This window comes from Hylobates moloch, unplaced genomic scaffold (genome assembly GCF_009828535.3).
Source record: "Hylobates moloch isolate HMO894 unplaced genomic scaffold, HMol_V3 SCAFFOLD_17, whole genome shotgun sequence".
NCBI classification, from domain to species: domain Eukaryota; kingdom Metazoa; phylum Chordata; class Mammalia; order Primates; family Hylobatidae; genus Hylobates; species Hylobates moloch.
In genome coordinates this window covers 38993254-39015421 of record NW_026652292.1, presented here as the reverse complement: position 1 = coordinate 39015421, position 22168 = coordinate 38993254, and the positions used below count along the sequence as shown (strand labels likewise).

General features: G+C 35.5%; 1 protein-coding gene across 1 annotated transcript in view; it reads right to left on the bottom strand.

Annotated features, from left to right (window-relative positions):
* The window catches only part of CCDC152 (coiled-coil domain containing 152), a 49521-nt gene extending 27681 nt beyond the window's left edge, over positions 1-21840 (bottom strand). Inside the window, exons 1-4 of the mRNA XM_032135972.2 lie at positions 21773-21840; positions 19457-19545; positions 16133-16238; positions 8994-9062 (exon numbers count right to left, since the gene is read on the bottom strand). Coding sequence (XP_031991863.1) covers positions 8994-9062; positions 16133-16238; positions 19457-19543 — 262 coding nt within the window. The 5' untranslated portion in view covers positions 19544-19545; positions 21773-21840. The remainder of the gene's footprint in view (positions 1-8993; positions 9063-16132; positions 16239-19456; positions 19546-21772) is intronic.
* Positions 21841-22168: the final 328 nt, after the last annotated feature.

Sequence of the window (22168 nt, the reverse complement as noted above, 5' to 3'; positions counted from 1 at the left end):
CTTAGTTGCTCTTCCCTGTCTTTCCTCTGGGTCATCTCTTGGGGGATGGAGACAGGAAATGAGGAGAGGTAAAAAATTCTCTATTTAACTTCGAAGTTCCAGTCCTTTAGGTGGTTGTAGCAAATATATGCAGAGTCTGGACTCACTCCAACATTTGGCAACTTTTTAGCAGATGTCATTAGAATATGGAAATATGCAGCTATTTTGTTGTTAATTGTGGCATGGGCCCTAGTCACTAATTCCAGGTAAACAGGAAAAGCCTCAATAGACATCCTATTACAATTTCCCCTCTACAACCTTAACTATAAACACAACCAAGAAGTAGTTAAACAAAACAACAAATCAGTAAAGATGCTTGACATTATCTGAATAATGCTTTTAGGAAGGTTTGTTTTTTGGTATAGTAAAGTTGAGAGGAGCCTTGGAAATAGAATTCACTTATGACACTATTGCAGAGGTATTAAATCACAGTATTAAAATTACAACCTTGACTATAAACAAAAACAAGAAGTAGTTAAACAAAACAACAAAAAATCAGTAAAGATTTTTGACATTATCTGAACAATGCTTTAGGAAGGTTTCTTTTGTAGTAGAGTAACGTTGAGAGGAGCCTTGGAAATAGAGTTCACTTATGAAACTATTGCAGAGGTATTAAATCACAGTATTAAAATTAAAACCTTGACTATAAACAAAACTAAGAAGTAGTTAAACAAAATAACGACAAATCAGTAAAGATTTTTGACAATACCTGAACAATGCTTTAGGAAGGTTTGTTCTGTAGCATAATAACATTGAGAGGAGACTTGGAAATAGGGTCCACATATAAAACTTGCAGAGGCATTATATCAAAGTATTAAAATTCAGTAAAAATCTAAAATCAATTAGTTTTCAAAGGTTGTGATGAGAAACCGATAGGAAAAGCATTACATTTTTAAGGGTCATATTTAATACAAATCTTAATCTTGATGATTGCTTCAGTTTGTCAGATTGGGTCTTTCAAGAAATTAGTCCATTTCACATAGGTTATCAAATATTTGAGTTGAGCACGGAGTTGTTCAGAGTATTCCTTTATTATCTTCTTCTTCTTTTTTTTTTTTTTTTTATATTGAGATGAAGTCTCGCTCTTGTCGCCCAGGCTGGAGTGCGATGGCGTGATCTTGGCTCCCTGCAACCTCCGCCTCCTGGGTTCAAGCTATTCTCCTGCCTCGGCCCCCGAGTAGCTGGGATTACAGGCACACACCATCATGCTTGGCTAATTTTTGTATTTTTAGTAGAGATGGGATTTTAACATGTTGGCCAGGCTGGTCTCCTTTATTATCCTCTTAATGAACATGACATTTGTAGTGCTGTCCTTTCTTTCATTTCTGATATTATTAACTTGCGTAATCTCTCCTATTTCCTTAGTTCATGTGGCTAGAGACTTGTCAATTTTATTGATCTTTTCAAAAAAACAGCTTTTAGTTTCATTGCTCTCTATAGATTTCTTGTTTTCAATTTTATTAATTTCTGCTTTACTTTTATATTTCTTTTTTTTTACTTATTTTGGATTTAATTTGTTCTCCTTTTTCTTATTTCCTAAAGTGGAAGCTTAAATTAATATTAGTTTTTTGTTGTCTTCTCATATACACATTTAACGCTATAAATATCTCTTTAAGCACTGTTTTTGCTGCATTTCACAAATTTTAATAAATTGTATTTTCATTTTTATTTAGTTCAAAATATTTTAAAATTTCTGTTGATACTTGTTCTTTGACCACTGTATTATTTAAGTGTTCTTTAATCTGCATATATTTTGAGATTTTCATCTATCTTTCTGTTTTTGATGTCTACTTTAATTCCATTGTGGCCTGAGAGCAGACATTGTATGATTTCTGGTCTTTCAAATTTGCTAAGGTGTGTTTTATAAACCACATTGGGATCTATCTTGGTGAGTATTCATTAAGTTTGAGGAGAATGTGTATTCTGCTGTTGTTGGATGAAATAGTCTGTAGATGTCCATTATATAAACCACATTGGGATCTATCTTGGTGAGTATTCATTAAGTTTGAGGAGAATGTGTATTCTGCTGTTGTTGGATGAAATAGTCTGTAGATGTCCATTATAGTCAATTGATTGATGGTATTGTTGATTTCAACTGTGTCCTTACTGATTTTCTGATAGAAGAATGTTGAAATCTTCAACTACAATAGTGGACTCATCTATTTCTCCTTGCAGTTCTATCAATCTTTGACTCACATATTTTTGATGCCTTTGCTAGATGCATATATAAAACAATTTTATGTCTTCTTGGGGAATTAACACTTTTATCATTATGTAATACCCCTTTTTATCCTGGATAATTTTTCATGCTCTAAAATCTGCTGTTTGAAATGAATATAGCTACTCCAGTGTTCTTAGTGTTAGCATGGCATATCTTTCTCCAGCCCTTAGCTTTTAATCTATATGTGCCTTTATATTTAAAGTAGACTTTTTTTTTGTAGAAAGATATGGTAGGGTAATGTTTTTTGATCCACTCTGATAATCTCTGTCTTATAAACTGTGTATTAGGCTATTGATTTTCAAAGTGATTTTTGATAAAGTTGGATTCATGTCTACCGTATTTGTTACTCTTTTCTATTCATAGACCTTGTTCTTTGATCCTATTTTTGTCTTCTATTCTTTTTCTGCCTTTTATGGTTTTGAGTATTTCATATGATTCCATTTTCTCTTCTTTCTTAGCAAATCCATTATACTTCTATTTTTAGTTTTTTTTTTTTTTTTTTTTTTTTTAGGGATTGTCCTAGAATTTGCAATATACATTTACAATGAATTCAGGTCCACTTTCAAATCCATTATACTGCTTCTCAGGTAGTACAAGTACTTTATACTAAAGTATTCATAATTCCTTCTTCTCATTCCTTACATCATTGATAGCATACATTTCACTTATGCATAAGCTATAATTACTTAATAATATATTGTTGCTATAATTTTGAATAAATTGTTATCTGTTAGATCAATTGAGAATAAGAAAAATAAGTTTTTATTTTACCTTCACTTATTCCTTCTCTAATGTTCTTCCTTTCTATGTAGATCCAAGTTTCTGGCCTATATCATTTTGCTTCTCTCCTCTTTCATCATTTCCCACAAGGCTGGTATACTTGCAACAAATACTCTCAATTTTTGTCTAAGAAAGACTTTATTTCTACTTTCTGGACAATAATTTTGCAGGATGCAGAATTATTGGTTGGTGTTTTATTCTATCTCTCTCAGCACTTTAAATATTTCACTCTACTCCTTTACTGTTTGCATGGTTCCTGAGAAGAAGTTGGGTATAATTCTTATCTTTGATCCTCTGTAGGTAAAGAATTTTCCTTACTCTTCTTTCAAAATTTTTTCTTTGTTTTTATTTTCTACAGTTTGAATATGACATGCCTATGGGTAGTTTTTCGAGCATTTACCCTGCTTGGTGTTCATTGAGCTTCCTGGATCTGTGGTTTGGTATCTGATATTAATTAGGGGAAATTCTCAGTCATTATTGCTTCTGATGTTTCTTCTGTTCCTTTCTTTCTTTATTTTCCTTCTGGTATTCCAATTAAGTGTTTGTTACACCTTTTGTAGTTATTACACCGTTTTTGGATATTTTGTTACTTTTTTCCTAGTCTTTTTTCTTTTTTCTGAGATTTCAGTTTTGGGAGTTTCTATTGGCATATTCTCAAGCTCAGAGAGTCTTTCCTGAAACTGAGAAATTCTTTTCATTAGGCTATGTCTAGTCTACTAATGAGTCCAACAAAGGCATTCTTCATTTGTTTAGAGCCTTTAGCATATTAACTGCAGTTTTTAAAAATTTCTGGTCTAATAATTCCAATATCCCTGCCATTTCTGTGTCTGGTTTTGATGCTTTCTCAAACTATTTTTTTTCTTTTAGTGTGCCTTTTAATTTTTTGTACAAAGCTCAAGACCAAGTACCAGTAAATACGCCTTTAGTGATTTGAGGGTAAGGTGTTGTGGAAGGAGAAGCATTCTATAGTCCTGTGATTAGGTCTCAGTCTTTCAGTAAGCCTGTGTCTTTGGTCTATGAGTTACCCACATGCTTCTCAGTCCCTCTCCCCTTTGGTGAGGTGGGATGGCTAGAGTGGGCTGGAGTTGGGAAGGCTAGGGGGAGCTGAAATAGGATATTTTCCTCCTCTAAGGCAGCTTATCCTCGGCTAAAACCCCAGTAGTTTAGGCTCAGATAAAATAACTTCTTTCAAGTCAGGCTTTGTTAAGAACAGAAGCTGTGGATTATTTCAAAATGGTTACTTTTCTTCTCCTCCGGCCAACAACATGAGGGAATTTTTCTCATATCTTAACTGTGAGATCTGAGTAGAGCTCTTACAGGTAAAACTTACAAAACTATAAGGGCTCTCCTATGGGATTGGGTCCCCTGAAATTTTTAATCTCTTAGATTTGACCACAGTGAGCCTCCTGCAATTCATCAAAATTACATTTTAGGGTTTCCTAGTCTGACAAACAGGGAGGTTTCTGCTCTTGTAAGTTGTGATTCTCTGAGTCTGCCTCCCTGTCTCCAATTTTAGGTGCATCAGTTTGTCCTGCGACCTCACTTCTCTGATCAAAAGAGTCTAAGAAATGTTGATTTTTCAGTTTGCTCAATGTTTTACTTGTTGTTAGCAGGGAGTGACAACTTCCGAGATCCTTATATGTTTTACCAGAAACATGAGGTACATTTGAAGGATTTTCATTAAATTTATCATTCTGTTTCCAAGTTTTATGTGCAAGTGAGAATACTTAAAAGTGACACATTTTCAGCCCAGAAGTTGCCTAATGGTGGAACCATTTCTAAAGATACAATGGTTTTTCCATAAATTAATTTTCCAAAATCAGTTAATTGGCCACTGTTGGCTGACATTTTATCAAGTCTAATAGACTTTCACTACTTTTTAACTTAATATGCCTGATAAAGAGCTAGTATGGGGATAGGAGAAGTGACAGCTCTGATACTTTCTTATTGTTGGCTTGTGCTTGCATTATTATAATTATTATTGTCCTCAATATATGTTTTATTTTTTAAAACTACTTGTCCATTTTGAAAGGATTAGTTTGGTTAGAACTAGCTAATTTTATCTATCAATCCTCTTATCCAGATACATATAAACTGTACTACATGGCCATACACTGAAACTAGGGGAAAAAGTAAACATACAATTGTTCAGTTTTAGAACTCCCATTCTCCTCAGAGAAAGAAGAACCTTGTGTATCATGCATGACATATAATTAACTTATAGATAGAAAAAGGAATATTATCCCAGTTATTACATTTTTGTAAGATGACTGGCTTTGAATTTTCAGATAAAAATAAAGATAAATAAGAATTGCAATTTTTTCTACATCTCATTGAATTATCTTTTACATAATCCATAAGTCCCTACTGAAAAGATTCATTGATAAGACTAAAGGAAGGTAGCATTTCTCTCATTGTAACTGAAAAGTCTCTTAGGGTAATTGATTAATCAGCTCAATAATGTTACCAAAAAACCAGATCCTTTTAGTTTACTTTTCTTGCTATCCTCCAAAATCATCCTGCTGGCATGATTTTTAGACTAGAAACAAGAAATCTGCAACAATTTTAGGCATTATATACAGTCTTATAACAACCAGAAGAACATAGTCCATCTCTTGGGAGAGAGGAAAATTATTCCAAAAGAACTCCCTTGGAGCTTGGATGCGATCAGCTTCCCCTGAGGCACATGGTTAAGTGAATGAAGGGTGAATGTCTGAAAAAGAGAAACAGTTTCCTATTAAGGAGAGAAAAGAGCTATTGGAAAGGAAACCACTGGGTAGCTTAAATAAGCAGATTAATCATACTATCTTGGCAATCAATTGGATGAAAATGGTCAAATATAGATAGTTCTTATCTATTACCTTGCTCAATAAAGGCTTGTAAAAGCATTGGGAAAGTGAACTCAATGAGTCATCATTTATTTGCAAGAGACATCATACAATATTCATTTTTAAGAATGGCTATTTTTTTTTTTTTTTTCTTCAAGATGGAGTCTCGTTCTGCAGCCAGGCTGGAGTGCAGTGGTGCGATCTCGGCTCACTGCAACCTCCAACTCCATGGTTCAAGTGATTTTCCTGCCTTAGCCTCTCTAGTAGCTGGGATTACAGGCATGCGCTACCACACCCAGAGAATTTTTGTATTTTTTTTTTAGTAGAGGCGGGGTTTCACCATGTTGGCCAGGATATGGATTACAGGCGTGAGCCACAGCACCCGGCCAAGAAAGGCTATTTTAAAACTTGTGCTTGCCTTGTACTGGATCTTAAAGAGAAAGTTTTCTGTTTTCTCCCACTGATTATGATGTTAGATGTAAGCTTTTCATCTATGGCCTTTATTGTGTTAAGGCAAGATCCTTCCATGCCTATTATCTTCTCTATCTATGCCTATGTCGTGAGAGTTTTAATCATGAGTGGATGTTGAATTTTGTCAAATGTTTTTTCTGTATCTATTGAGGTGTTCATGTGTTTTTTTCTATTCATTTTGATAATAAATAGAAAACATATGGTGTATCACATTGATTGATCTGTGTATACAGAACCATACTTGCATCCCAGGGATAAATCCCACTTGGTTAGGATATATGATCTTTTTAATGGGCTGTTGAATTTTATTTGATAGTATTTTATTGAGGATTCTTGAGTCTGTGTTTATCAGGGATATTGGGATGTAATTTTCTTTCCTTGCAGTGTCTTTGCCTGATTTTGGTGTCAGGGTGATGCTGGACTCATAGGATGAGTTTGGAAGTGTTCCCTTTGCTTTTATTTTTTGAAAGAGTTTAAGAAAAAGTGGTATTACTTTTTCTGTGAGTGTTTAATAGAATTCCCCATGAAGCCACCTCATCCTAGACTTTTCTTTGGTAGGAGATTTTTGATTATTTACTCAATCTCCTTATTTGTTATTGGTATGTTCCGACTATTTCTGACTCAGTTTTGGCAGGTTGTATATTCCTAGCTACTTGACTATTTCTTCTAGGTTATCCAGTTTGGTGGCATATAGTTGCTCTTAATAGTCCCTTATTATCCTCCTCACGCCCCCTAGGATATCAGTTGTATCGTCTTCTGTTTCATTTCTGCCTTTATTTATTGACATCTTTCTTTTTTTTCGGTGTAGCGAAGCGTTTGTCAATTGTTTATTTTTTCAAAAAAAACAAACTTAGTTTTGTCAAATTTTCTGTTGTTTTTTATTTTCTATTTGATTGATTTCTCCTATAATCTTCATTATTTCTTTCCTTTGATTACCTTTGGGCTTAATTTGTTGTTCTTTTTCTAGTTCCTTGAGGTGTAAAGATAGATTACTTATTGGATATATATTTTTTTCCTTTTAAATTTAGGCTTTACAGCCATAAACTTCCCCATTAAAATGTCTTTTGCTGTATCCTATAGGTTTTGTTATGTTGTGTTTTCGTTTGTCTCAGATACTTTTAAAATTCCTTTGGTTTATTCTTTGACTCAATGATTGTTCAGGAGTGTGTTTAACATTTTTGCCTCTTCTTTTAAACATAGTGCTGGAAATCCTAGACAGAGCAATTAGGAAAGAGAAAGACATAAAGGGCATCCAAATCAGAACAGAAGAAAATTATCTATATTCGCAGATGACATGACTATATACTTAGAAAACCTATTAGAACTAATAAACAGATTCGGTAAAGTTGCAGTATACAAAATCAACATATAAAAATCGATCACATTTCTATATACAAATTACAAAATATCTGGAAAGGAAATTAAGAAACAATCCTATTCACAATGGCAATAAAAATACTTAAGAATTAACCAAAGAAGGTGAGAATCTTGTGCACTGAAAGTAATAAAACATTGATGAAGGAAATGAAAGAAGACACAGATAAATAGATTAGAAGAATTAATATTGTTAAAATGTCCATACTATCTAAAATGATCTGCGTATTTAATGCAATCGCTATCAAAATGCCAATGACATTCTTTACAGAAGTAGACAAAACAATCTTAAAATCCATATGAAATCACAAAAGACCTCAAATAGCCCAAGCAATCTTGAGTAAAAAGAACAACCCTGGAGCCATTGCACTATCTAATTTCAAAATAAATTATAGAGCTACAATAATCAGAACAGTATAGCACTGTTAAAAAAAACAACAGACATGTAGATTATGGAACAGAATAGAGAACCCAGCTGGGTGTGGTATTTTAGTCACAAGGAAGGGAAAAGTTGTTTTGAGCCCTGGCATTGAAATAGGAGCAGCAGTGCCCCTTTTGAACACTCCAAATTACAGGAATCACGTATATGATCAATATTTTATCTCACATATATAAGGTGCTTGTTTTAAAATAAAGGCAGAGGTCTAAGATGAGAAATGCTTATTTGATGTAAGTTTTATGTGGAAGGGGCCTGTAAGGCAATTTAGTCTAATCTCTGACATAGTAGAAGAAAATCTCACAGCCATCACAGCTGAGTCAGAACAGCACAAAATACTTGGTTGGTCTGTTTTGTGAATGGTAGGCCTGTTTGATTAACATGATTGTTACAAATAAGATAACCTGAATGTGTTGACTTCACTTGCACAAATACAGTGCAGTGAATTTTTTGCACTATGACAAAAAATTAAATGGTAAATTATCACTGTGGTTTAAATAAAAATTATGGTTTAACTAGTAATATCCACTCTTCAAAACTGAACACAAGGTTATTAAAGACCAAGAATGCTACTGAGAATAGAGTTCTAAACTTTTGAAGGTAATAACTATATGACCTATATAAAACATCCCTTTATGTCACTATCAGATAGAATATGACTGAATTGTTCTGTTCAGCATAACATTTCTTATTTCATAATCATCTAGGAAAGTATTTTTAAGTAGTAAGGAGTCCTCTTTTAGTTGATAAATTGAAACTTATTATTAACAATGTAAAAACTCCTATTTTTAAAGGTGCTCAAATACACAATGCTTTTTTAGATTTTACTTTTTTTCTAACTTACCTTTCAAATTCTGTTGATATTCAATGGTCTGTTGTAGCCCTTTTATTATATTATGAAGAGTAGCACATTCTAAAACATAAAAGATAAATTTATTTTAAAATCGCTTGCTTTCATTTTGGAATTATTCTCTCAGTTGAAATTATTAAAATAAAATAATATTTAAGCCAGGCATGGTGATGTGTGCCTTGTAGTCCTGTTGACTCAAGAGGCTGAGGCAGGAGGATCACTTGAACCCAAGAGTTCAAGGCTGCAGGGGGCTATGCTTACGCCATTGCACTCCAGCCTGGGCGACAGAGCAAGACCCTGTCTCTCAAAATAATAATAATAATAATAATATTTAATTTGAAATTACAAGATATTAATAAAGCAGCCAAGCACCTTAAAGAAAATTATATAAAGGAAAAATATAATTTTTTTTTTTGAGACAGAGTCTTGCCCTGTCATCCAGGCTGAAGTGCAGTGGCATGATGTCAGCTCACTGCAACCTCCGCCTCCCAGGCTCAAGTGATTCTCCTGCCTCAGCCTCCTGAGCAGCTGGGATCACAGGCACGCGTCACCATGCCTGGCTAGTTTCTGTATATTTTTGTAGAGACAGGGTTTCACCATGTTGGCCATGCGGTCTCAAACTCCTGACCTCAAGTAATCCACCTGCCTCAGGTGATCCACCCCCCTTGGTCTCCTAAAGTGCTGGGACTATAGGCGTGAGCCTTTACTTTTAACTCACTCATTAAGCCAAATGAATTTCAAAACTTGGTAATGACTTTCCTAAAGCACAGAATAGTATGGATCCTACCATGTGCCTAAGCAATCTCTGCCCTAAGTAGTAAGGCACACCTGCATATGTCTAAGGAACTATAAGAAGTATGTCCATGCAAATCTTCCATGAAAGAACATCCTAAGGAAAGGGAGTCCAATTATATTGTTTTGGTATAAGACAATGTGTGGTACAATTGTGTGGTATAAGACAATGCTTTTCTTAGTCTATCTTCCAGTCTGTCCTCTTAGTACTTAGGCTTGAGTCTTAGACCAAAAGATTAGCAATAAAAGGAGTAAAAACTCACTAAGTAGTGTTCCAAGGCTTCAGCAACTTTGCTGCCAATGGCTGCTGACATAATAGAAGACAGAAGTTTCATTGCAAATATTAGAGCCTTGACATGCGCATCCAAGCCTTGACTATAATATTGGTAGCCACCAGCAACAGCCAAGATGGACAGCAATAGTAGTGGTAATTTCTATTACTTTAGAAATCCACTTGGCTATTAGGGCTACAACAGCAGAGACTATTTTTTGTTTTGCTTACCATTGCTTCCTACTGTTTAGAACACTTGTGGTCCATAGTAGGCAATCCACAAATATTTGTTTAGTGATTATTGGGTTGATTATTGAGTTGATAGGTACTATTACAGTAAGCTGAAGCAGATAAGGGGTAAGTAGAGAATCTCTGGTATGAAAATAACATATATTTTGTCGACTGAATGAAAGAACCAATACTGCGAAGAGAGAATTCAAAACTTTTCACCTTTTAATTAGAGATTCTGCACTCAGTCTCATGTACTTTTTCAACTATGCTGATAGAAATGAAAGTATTTTGCAGAAGTTTAAAGCTTTATGATGCTATAAGGTTCTGCTATTGTGGCTCTTCACTCCTCCCTGCTCTCCCTACCATCCCCACCATATACTCAAAGTTCCCATCATCCTCCGTTTTCTCTATCTTGCTATTTCCCAGTAAGAGAATAACGGTTAAATTACATTGGACAGAAATTAGCTGAGAATCTGCTTCATGAGTGTCACTGTGCTAGCTGATAGAATTCAAAAATTAAAGAGGCATAGACAGACTCTGCCATCACTTGTCTTTGTGCCTTTTAGAGTAATTAATCCAGTGATTCATAGAATATAGTAGCTGAAGTTACCTCAGTAATCCGTAAATTGAAAACAGAACCCTGCAACTGAATGTTTCAAAAATGTGTATTTTCAAAACTTGAACACAAGGTGGCTCTCTCACCACATTTTTCTACAATGGACCCTGGGTAAGAAATTCTTCACGAGAATACCATTTACTAATTTTGAATAATGGCTTTTAATTCTCTTTGCAAAATTTAATCCACACTGTTGCTGTTGTTGTTGTTGTTGGACTTCACTGTGTAATTTGAAAATGCTGGCCTACTAAATTCTTCCTAAAAAATCAGAGGTCAGAATATTAAGCTATTTCTTATACTATATAATTTAGTAAATCAATAATCATTTTGAGCTCAAATATGGGCTCTAAGATTAACCAAAAATATGAATATTAATATGTATTTCATACAATAGTTGCAAATATTAAGAGCAATTATACATGTAAAGAGTTTTCTGCAGTACTTGATTCTCAATACTAATATTATTACTCTCTTTAACTGGCAAAGAAATTATTTATCTGGCTGGCATCAAATGTAGAAAATAAAATGTCCATATATCATTCTTTGTTGTTGAATAAATTTGATCATGTGTAGTTTGCCCTTCCTTCCTAAGTGAATTATTACACACTTGGCTCCATAAGTTGTCATTCTTATGACAACTTATGCTTTTTGCTAAGTACTATCCAGCAGAAAGGACATTAGATTTAGAACAAATAAAATTGTATTTCTTAAAAACAATTTTTGTGGTTACATAGTAGGTGTATATATTTATGGGGTACATAAGATGTTTTGATAAAGGCACGCAATGTGAAATAAGCACATCATGGAGAACGGCATATCTATCCCCTCAAGCATTTATCAACTGAGTTATAAACAATCCAGTTACACTCTTTAAGTTACTTTAAAATGTACGATTAAGTTATTATTGACTGTAGTCACCTTATTGTGCTAACGAATAGTAGGTCTTATTCATTTTTTCTATTTTTTTATACCCATTAACCATCCCCACCTCCCTTCCAGCCCCCAACTACCCTTCCCAGCCTCTGGTAACCATCCTTCTACTCTCTATGTCCATGAGTTTAATTGTTTTGACTTTTAGATCTCATAAATGAGAACATATGATGTTTGTCTTTCTGTGCCTGGCTTATTTCACTTAACCTAATGATCTCCAGTTCCATCTATGTTATTGCAAATGGCAGGATCTCCTTCTTTTTATGGTTAAATAATACTCCATTGTGTATAAGTACCACATTTTCTTTCTTCATTCATCTGTTGATGAACACTTAGGTTTCTTCCAAATCTTGGCTATTGTAATCAGTGCTGCAACAAAGAGTGCAGATCTCTCTTTGACATACTGATTTCCTTTCTTTTATGTATATACCTAGCAGTGGGATTGCTGGGTCCTATAGTAGCTCTATTTTCAGTTTTTCAAAGAGCCTCCAGGCTGTTCTTCATAGTGATTGTACTAATTTACCCTCCCATCTACAGTATACGAGGGTTCCCTTTTCTCCACATCCTCACCAGCATTTGTTATTGCCTGTCTTTTGGATATAAGCCATTGTAACTGGGATGAGATGAGATTTCATTATAGTTTTGATTTGCATTTCTCTGATGATCAATGATGTTGAGCACCTTTTCATATGCCTGTTTACCATTTGTATGTCTTCTTCTGAGAAATGTCTATTCAAATCTTTTGCCCATTTTTGGATTGGATTATTAGATTTTTTTCCTGTAGGGGTGTTTGAGCTCCTTATATTTTCTAGTTATTAATCCCTTGTCAGAGGGGTAGTTTGCAAATATTTTTTCCCATTCTGTGGGTTGTCTCTTCACTTTGTTGATTGTATCCTGTGCTGTGCAGAAGCTTTTAAACTTGATGTGATCCCATTTGTCTGTGTTTGCTTTGGTTGCTTGTGCCTGTGGGGTATTGCTCAAGAAATCTTTGCCCAGACCAATGTCCTGGAGATTTTCCCTGATGTCTTCTTGTAACAGTTTCATAATTTGAGTCTTAGATTTAAGTTTTTAATCCATTTTGATTTTATTTTTGTATATGGTGAGAGACAGGAATCTAGTTTCATTCTTCTGCATATGAATATCCAGTTTTCCCAGCACCAGTTATTTTAGAGACTGTCTTTTCCCCAGTGCATGTTCTTGGCACCTTTGTCAAAAATGAGCTCACTATAGATGTGTGGATTTGTTCATGGGTTCTCTATTCTATTACATTGGTCTATGTGTCTGTTTTTATGCCAGTATCATACTGTTTTGCTTACTGTAGCTCTGTAGTATAATTTGAAGTCAGGTAATATGATTCCTCCAGTATTTTTCATTTTGCTTAGGACAGCTTTGGCTATTCTGGGTCTTTTGTGGTTCAATACAAATTTTCAGATCGTTTTTTCTGTTTCTTTGAAGAATGTCACTGGTATTTTGATAGGCATTGCATTGAATCTGTAGATTCCTTTGAGTAGTATGGGCATTTTAACAATATTGATTCTTCCAATCCAAGAACATGGAATATTTTTCCATTTTTTGGTGTCCTTTTCAATTTCTTTCATCAGTGTTTTACAGTTTTCATTATAGAGATCTTTCACTTGTTGGTTAATTCCTAGCTATTCAATTTTATTTGTAGCTATTGTAAATGGGATTACTTTTTAAATTTCTATTTTAGGTTGTTCACTGTCAGCATATAAAAATGTTACAGAGTTTTGTATGTTGATTTTGTATTCTGCAACTCTACTGAAGTTGTTTATTCTAATAGTTTTCTTGTTGAGTCTTTAGGCTTTTCCAAATGTAAGTCCATATCATCTGCAAACAAGAATAATTTGACTTCTTCCTTTCCAATTTGGATGCCCTTTATATCTTTCTCTTGTCTGATTGCTCTAGCTAGGACTTCCAGTACTATGTTGAATAACAGTGGTGTCAGTGGACATTCTTGTCATGTTCCAGATCTTAGAGGAGAGGCTTTCAGTTTTCCCCCATTCAGTATGGTACTAGCTTTTGGTCTGTCATATATTGCTTTTATTATGTTAAGTTATGTTTCTTCTATCCCAGTTTTTTGAGGGTTTTTATCATGAAGGAATGTTGAATTTTATCAAATCCTTTTTCAGCATCAATTGAAATGGTCATATAATTTTTAGCCTTCATTCTATTGATATGGTGTAACACATTGGTTGATTTGCATATGTTGAACCATCCTTGCATCCAAGGGATGAATCCCACTTGGTCATGATGAAAGGTCTTTCTAATGTATTGTTGAATTTGGTTTGCTAGTACTTTGAGGATTTTTACATCAGTATTCATCATAGATATTAGCCTGTAGTTATTTTTTTTATGTGTCTCTGTCTGATTTCGGTATCGGGGTAATATCAGCCTTGTAGAATGAGTGTGAAAGTATTCTCTCCTCCTCCTCTATTTTTAGGAACAATTTGAGTACGATTGGTATTATTTCTTCTTTAAATGTTTGAATATACAAGCAAGTCTCCTGCCTCAGCCTCCTGAGTAGCTGGGATTACAGGCGCCTGCCACCATGCCCGGCTAATTTTTGTATTTTTAGTAGAGGTGGGGTTTCACCATCTTGGCCAGTCTGGTCTTGAACTCCTGACCTCATGATCCATCCTCCTTGGCCTCCAAAAGTGCTGGGATTACAGGTGTGAGCCACCATGCCTGGCCGAAATTTAGTTAATAATAGTGGATCAATTGGCACATTTGCTGTAACAAATGTAACATACTAATGCAAGATATTAATAACAAGGAAGTGGTGGGGTGAGAGCGTGTATGGAAACTCTCTGTACTTTCACTCAATTTTTTTCTGTAAACCTAAAACTGCTCCAAAAAGTTTATTAATTTTTTAGAGTCAAAAGTACAAATCCTTTCTTTCATTGTTTCTATATGCTGTGTCATACACTTAGAAAGTCCTTCTCCATTATAAAAATAAAAACCCTACATTTCTCTTCTAGTTTTTCTGTGGTTTCATCTTTTTAACTTTTAATAAACTTTACTATATCTTCAAACCTTGGCTGTGATAATTTCTCAGAGTTTCCTTAGTTTTGATGACTCTGACAGTTTTGCAAATACTGATCAGGTATTTTGTAATGTCTCTCTATGAGAATTTTTCTGATATTTGTCTCATGATTAGACTAGGGTTATGGGTTTTGGGGAGAAAGACCACAGAAGTGCCATCTTTATCATATCTTATCAAGAGTATATACTATCCATATGATATAACAATTTATGTTGACCTTGATCATATAGCTGAGGTAGTATTTGTCAGGCTTCTCCACTTTGTAGTTACTTTTCCCCTACCCTCACCCTTTCCATACTGTGTCTTCCCTATAGTAAAGAAAGTGACTATACTGAGCCCATGATTAATGAGTGTGGAGCCATGCTCTTCCTCCTTGAGGGCAAAATATCTACAAAAGTCATTTGTAATTCTTCTGCACAGAAGATGTGTCTCTTCTTCCCCAATTGTTTATTTATTAAATCATTTATTTATATCAGTAAGGATTCATGGATATTTATTTTATACTTTGGGCTAGCTCACGTTGTTCTAGCTTTGGCTCTTTCAGTTGGCTTTTGTCTCACTTTTAACATACTCCCATCAGTGTGGGGTGCTTTTTTTTTGTTTGTTTTTTCCTTTTTGAGGACTTTCTTACTTTCTGCCCTTACAAGATGCTTGAGGCTTACTGTGCATATTTCCTGCCCCAGCGCTATAATCAGCCATGTCTCAAAAAAACCTTGGTTCCTTTTATTAGAGAATGGTATAAGGAACCAAGATCTGGGAACCAGGTATGCTCAATGTCAGTGGGGTATTATTGTCTCTAGGCTCTCTCAGTTGACAGAGCAAATCAATATGTGTGTACAGCTTCATTTTTAACACAAATTTTTGACACATTTGACATTTATTTTGATGTAATTATAAGGTAGAAATTCAACTTAATTTTTTCCCCATGGTTTTTATAGGCCTGTATTGAGACGTCAATTGGCCATTTCTTATTGGCCTCAGAAAGCTGAGCAGTCTCAGAAAGATTATTTAACTTGTCTCATTCTACGTTTCTTCATTGGTGAGGTAGAGTAATAATACCCGTCTTACATGTCTTTCAGGGCTATAATAAGGATATAAATGAGATGATAGTCTGGAAAGTTCTATGTGGACTTAGAACACTTTACAAATATATGGTGTAATATTAATCACTGTTGAACTGAAAAACACTTTCATTAGAATTAGCATTCCTCAGGCAGCAAATAACTAACCTTCTTTAATTGAGACCTCCTTTGCTTGCATTACTTTTAATAGAGAGTTATTCTTTTCCAACTGAATATCCAGTATATTGTTCTTTCCATTGGTTTCTATCATTTTCTGTAGAAGAAATAGAATACTTATTATTAACAAATCAATGCTGCTAGCTTAATTTTTATTAAGTATATGCAGACTAATGAAAATACGAACCACTTAATATCTGAAAGTCTAATAAAAAATACATATACAGTCATGTACTGCATAAAGACATTTTGATCAAGAACAGACTGCATATATAACAGTGGTGCCACAAGATTATAATGGAGCTACCCTATACAAGTGTACCAATTTTATCTTTTATACCATATTTTTACTGTACCTTTTCTATGTTTAGATATACAAATACTTACCATTATGTTACAATTGTCTCCAATATTCAGTACAGTAACATGCTGTCCAGGTTCGTAGCCTAGGAGCAGTAGGCTATACCATAAAGCCTAGGTGTGCAATAGGCTACACCATTTAGGTTTGTGTAAATATACTACTCTATAACATTCACACAATGACAAAATTGCCTAATAATGCATTTCTCAGAACATATCCTTGTCATTGAGCAATATGTGACTGTATTTTAAATAAGCCCACTTCCCAATTTATTTTCAAATTAAAAAGTAACAAGGTAAAATATTAAAACAGACTAGCAGTTATAAATGAAAAGTAAACATATGACCTAACTTGAGCCACTTTCTTTCCAACTATTCAACTCTCAGTCCCATGGTTAACAATTCCTTATATATGTTTCCAAAATATTTTATGACTGTGCAGCTATAGAAAGAAATCATATTATATTCTGTTCTGTGCCTTGGCTGTTCCGCTTAGTACTATTATCTGGTAGATGATGTCATGTAAAGCCACGTAGATCTACCTCATTCTTTTTTTTTTTTTTTTTTTGAGATGAAGTCTCACTCTGTCGCCCAGGCTGGAGTGCAGTGGGGCAACCTTGGCTCACTGCAACCTCCGCCTCCTGGGCTCTAGCAGTTCTCCTGCCTCAGCTTCCTGAATAGCTGGGATTACAGCAGCACGCCACCATACCTGGCTAATTTTTTGTATTTTAGTAGAGACAGGCTTTCACCATGTTGCCCACGCTGGTCTCAAAATCCTGAGCTCAGGCAATCTACCTGCCTCGGCCTCCCAAAGTGTTGGGATTACAGGCGTGAGCCACCGCACCTGGCCTACCTCATTCTTTTTAACAGCTACGTTGAGTTTCATTTTTGAATATGGTGTAATTTATTTAACCAGTCTCTTATTGAGAGAGAGAGAGTGAGAGAGAGAGAGGCCATATTCTACTTTTTGTAATGGTTAAACATTCTTGACCATATCTCTTGGGTATTTTTGTGAATAGTATAATAAGCCTCCATATACTCTTCAAACAGCTTCAAAAATCAACTCATGAACTGTCTTATATCATCTGTATCTCTATCCATTGCCCTAGTCTCACCACTTTTGAATTGATCTCAAAGCAACTCTCTGACATTATGTTATTTCATCTGTTAATATTACCATCCATATGTATCTCCAAGAGATGACTCTTTCAAAATATGGCCACAATACCATCATCACCTCAAAAATGAACAATTATTTCTTATTTAAAGTGTTTAAGAATATGACAGATATTTCCAAATTAATTTCCAAAATCATTGCACTAACTCCTTTCCTGCCAAAAATGCTTCTTATTCCTTTCTACGTCTTACTATGTTAGGAATCACTCGGTTAGGAACACGTAACTTCACTGTTTAAAAAAAGCTCATAACATTACTTCAAAATACGCGTGATCATAAAAATTCTTTCATTATGACATTTGTATGTGTGTGTGCTGAGGAAAAGAAGGAATAGAAAAGAATTATAAGAAAAGTAGAGAAAACAGAAGTAGATATTAGCCTCCCTCCCACTCTCGCTTCACAAAGTCACTTCCCAATTCTTTCATTTAACCACCTACATTTTTCAAAAGCTATTGAAGGCAGAGGAGGGAGGATAAACCCAATATACACCTGTGGGTTTGGTCTACCATTTGTCCAGAGTTGGGGAGACAGACTTTAAATGGCTTTGCTTTTAGGCAAAAAAGAAGGAAAATGGAACAGATAGAACAGGAAATACTAAAAAATGAGTAGTTATAATAACAGATTGAAATATGCATTTACTTCAATGTTTACTAAAACCATTCCTGAGTTTATGGACAATGTAGGCTTTCTTTTTTTTTTGAGACGGAGTCTCGCTCAGTCGCCCAGACTGGAGCGCAGTGGTGCCATCTCGGCTCACTGCGAGCTCCGCCTCCCGGGTTCACGCTATTCTCCTGCCTCAGCCTCCTGAGTAGCTGGGACTATAGGAGCCCGCCACCACGCCCGGCTAATTTTTTGCATTTTTAGTAGAGACGGGGTTTCACCGTGTTAGCCAGGATGGTCTCAATCTCCTGACCTGGTGATAGGCCCGCCTCGGCATCCCGAAGTGCTAGGATTACAGGTGTGAGCCACCCCGCCCTGCCTGGACAATGTAGGCTTTCAAGTATAGCAATTCCCTGAGTTCCGTGAGCTCCAGTGGATGCCTGAAACCACAGATAGTACTGAACCCTATGTATACTATGTTTTTACCTCTACATACATAACTATGATAAAGTTTAATTTATAAATTAGGCACAGTAAGAGGTTAATAACAATAACTAATAATAAGATAGAACAATTATAATAAACTGTAGTAAAAGTTACATAAATGTGATCTCTCTCTCTGAAATTATCTTATTGTACTGTACTCACCCTTCTGATAACCGAGGTGGCTACCAAGTGACTAACAGACAAGTGGTCTATAATACAACATGGATACACTGGTCAAAAGGATGAATCACATCCTGGGCAGGACTGAGAGAGACAATGGAAGATTGCATTGTGCTACTCAGAATGGTGCAGAATTTAAAATTTATGAATTGCTTATTTTGGGAATTTCCCATTTAATATTTTTGGACCACTGTTGACCTCAGGTGGCTGAACCTGTGGAAAGCAAAACCTCAGATAAAGGGACTACTATATGTATTATCTGTTTGACTTTGGCAAAAGCACATAAATTATTTGTTCCCCTGTCATAGGGACATTTTGATGTATTAGTACAAATGAATCAAAGCCAGATATATTTTAAACATGGAGTTTTAAAATGAGAGAGAAGAGTATAGCAAAATACATTATTATCTTGATGATTTTTTGGTATATTTTTCTTTCTTCCCAACTTCTTCCCTTGGCAAAATCTGTTCCATGTATCCCTATATAGTAGAATTGTTTTCTATCTTTACATACCTTTTCTATCTGTGAGAAGTCATTTATAAGTTTGTCAAGATTCACACTGCTAATCTTTTTCATACATCCTTCACTGCTTTGGTCCATGCCTAAAAGTAGTAAACAGTAGATAGTGTTAAATAAATAGATAAGATCTAAAGCACCACAATAGTGTTCATAGCTCAAATGTTAACATTTCTATATTCAACTCATAGGGCACCTACTTGGGCTCTATTGCACTCAGAGAATTTTTGTTATAACCAATATTAACAGTGCTCAAATGCATTGTCTTTTCCACTCCTTACCACCCACACCCCAGTTGACTTATTTATATTTGTTTCTTTACTAATGCAATATTAAATCTGAGGCATGACTTAACTGTAATTATTCTTAATTTAAGATGTTAAAAATACTTGTTTATCATGTCACAAATGTTTTCTGCTGTTATGCTTATTTCTTATATTTTGTTTGGTAAACTGGTAAATAAAAGATGCATGGAAATTAATGTGCTCAAAGCAATCTCTCTGCATTTCTATTGTCTTGTAATTTTGTATAAGGGATTAACATTTGGGGATAGCCAGCTAACTGCTGAAGAATAAGAGTTTCAGTTTTAGTCCTATGAAACCAATCATAAGAAATTCTTCAGAATTCTAGAATGTAAATGCTGGCTACTTTGCAAAAGTCAATTTGTCCATTCTGACTGGATGAGTTTACATCTTCAGATGTAATGTAAACAAGTATGAGACACTTGTCTTTAGATTTTTCTCTAGCAAAGAAGAAAGGGAAAATACAAGTTTGAAATTCAGGGATGTTAGGTTGAGGAAAAAAACATGAACCAATGTATGGTGTGTGAAAGTGGTAACTTACACATTTTACTTTGGACTACAAAATAAAATGTAAGTAAAATTCCTGATGTAGTTACTCCAAGCAATTTGGGGGCATATTATTGTTTAAAAGGAAGTTAACCAAAACAGACATTGCTTGACAATATGTTACTTCATCAAGATATCTCATTTTCTTCTTTTGAAATATTATTTTGCATTAGCAATTATTAATGATTTTTAATAGAGAATTTTAGCTGTATATTTTGTTTCTTGAATTATTATCTCGAATTATTATGTATGACATATGCAAATACAACTACATATAAAATCCCTTAAATAGAACTTGATCCTTACAGCAGAAAAATATTTGTAATAGCCTCCCATGATACAGTAAAATTCCTTTTGGAATAAAATTAAAAATAATTTCTATTTGATAGTACTGTTGTTCTTTAATAGTGCTATATGGTAATCTGAAGTAGTTAATGGAAACTCCCTCCACCCCCAACTTTTTTTTTTTGGTGCCTAACCTTTTAAATAAAAAAGGTTTTACTAGGGTTTTGTCTCAGAATCTGGCTCTTGAAATAAAAATGCATTTAAATTTGAGCTTGATTTTCTCTCAATTCCTTCCCCCAAAGAAGACCCTGTTATTTCCTTATAAAACCATCACTAATATTCCATTTGCTATCATTGCATGATATCCCTTTTGCCACACTGGCAGAGCCAGGCAACTCATTTCTAGGTATCTTCATTGCCTGCTCTTCTGATTTCCTAGGTCAAGATCCTTTCAGTGAATATGGTCTTGCCCTGTGAAATTCGGTGACAAGCTGGTGATTCAGTGCTTATCAAATTCCTTAGTGAGCAGCAGAGACTGATTTGGGACCTTCGAGGCTCAGCTTCAACCGTCCCCACAGGCAAGTGAAAGTCCCATTTCCTTCTTTGTCCTCTTGCCTGCTGGCTTCAATCATCCCCCCAGGAGAGTGACAGTTCCGTTTCCTTTTGGGTCCTCCTGTCTGCTGGCTTGAGTCCCGGGGATCGTCCTCTCCCTTACCCCACACAGTTGGTCCTTCGCCGCTCGCCTGCCCCACGCTGTGGTCCCTCCTTTTTCCTCCTCACCTCCCCTCAAGAATTCACTCTCAGTCCTCAAGCCTGGGTCCCCTGGCTCCCTCCCCGGCATCCTAGTGTCCTTAGGGACCTAGCAGAAATAAAGGATGGGGGCCGAGGACCCGCGGATATGAGAGAAGTGCCTGAGACAAAAACCTGTATGGACCCAGAGCCCTGTAAGGAGATACGAAGAAAAGCATCTCTATGGAAAAAGCGGGAGTTCGAACCGCTTTCTAGCGTCCTTAGCGGCCTAGCAAAAATAAAGGATGGGGGCCGAGGACCCGCGGATGTGAGAGAAGTGTCTGAAAAGAAAAGCCTGTAATGGACTCAGAGCACTGTAAGGAAATACGAAGAAAAGCATCTCTATGGAGAAAGCGGGAATTTCGAACCGTCAATAGAGTTTGGAGTGTACCTGCTGTTGCTCCCAGTTCCCCACAGTCTCCCTTGCCGCTGCCTCTGGGGCTTGGTACACCCCTGAATGGTGTCCCCTCCTCCGGAAGCCGAATCCCCCAACAATGGGCCCGACTTTCTCTGGGCCCGCCCTGTGCGCTATGCTGGAGCTCCTACCACCAGCAGTTCTTATCAACTTGGCCCAGCTCCGCTCAGCATCTGCGGCTGCTGAGGTATTTTCATGTGGTTTCCAGAACACGAATCAACACCGGATCAATAATTGTTTCCCCAACCAAAGAATAAATCACATTGGGTGTTCTGAATTGTGAGTCACCTCCAATGAATAAATAATTATCCATATCTATTTTTGTAACTTATACAATTGGCTTTTAAAATTCCATAGCCAGTTAATAGATAC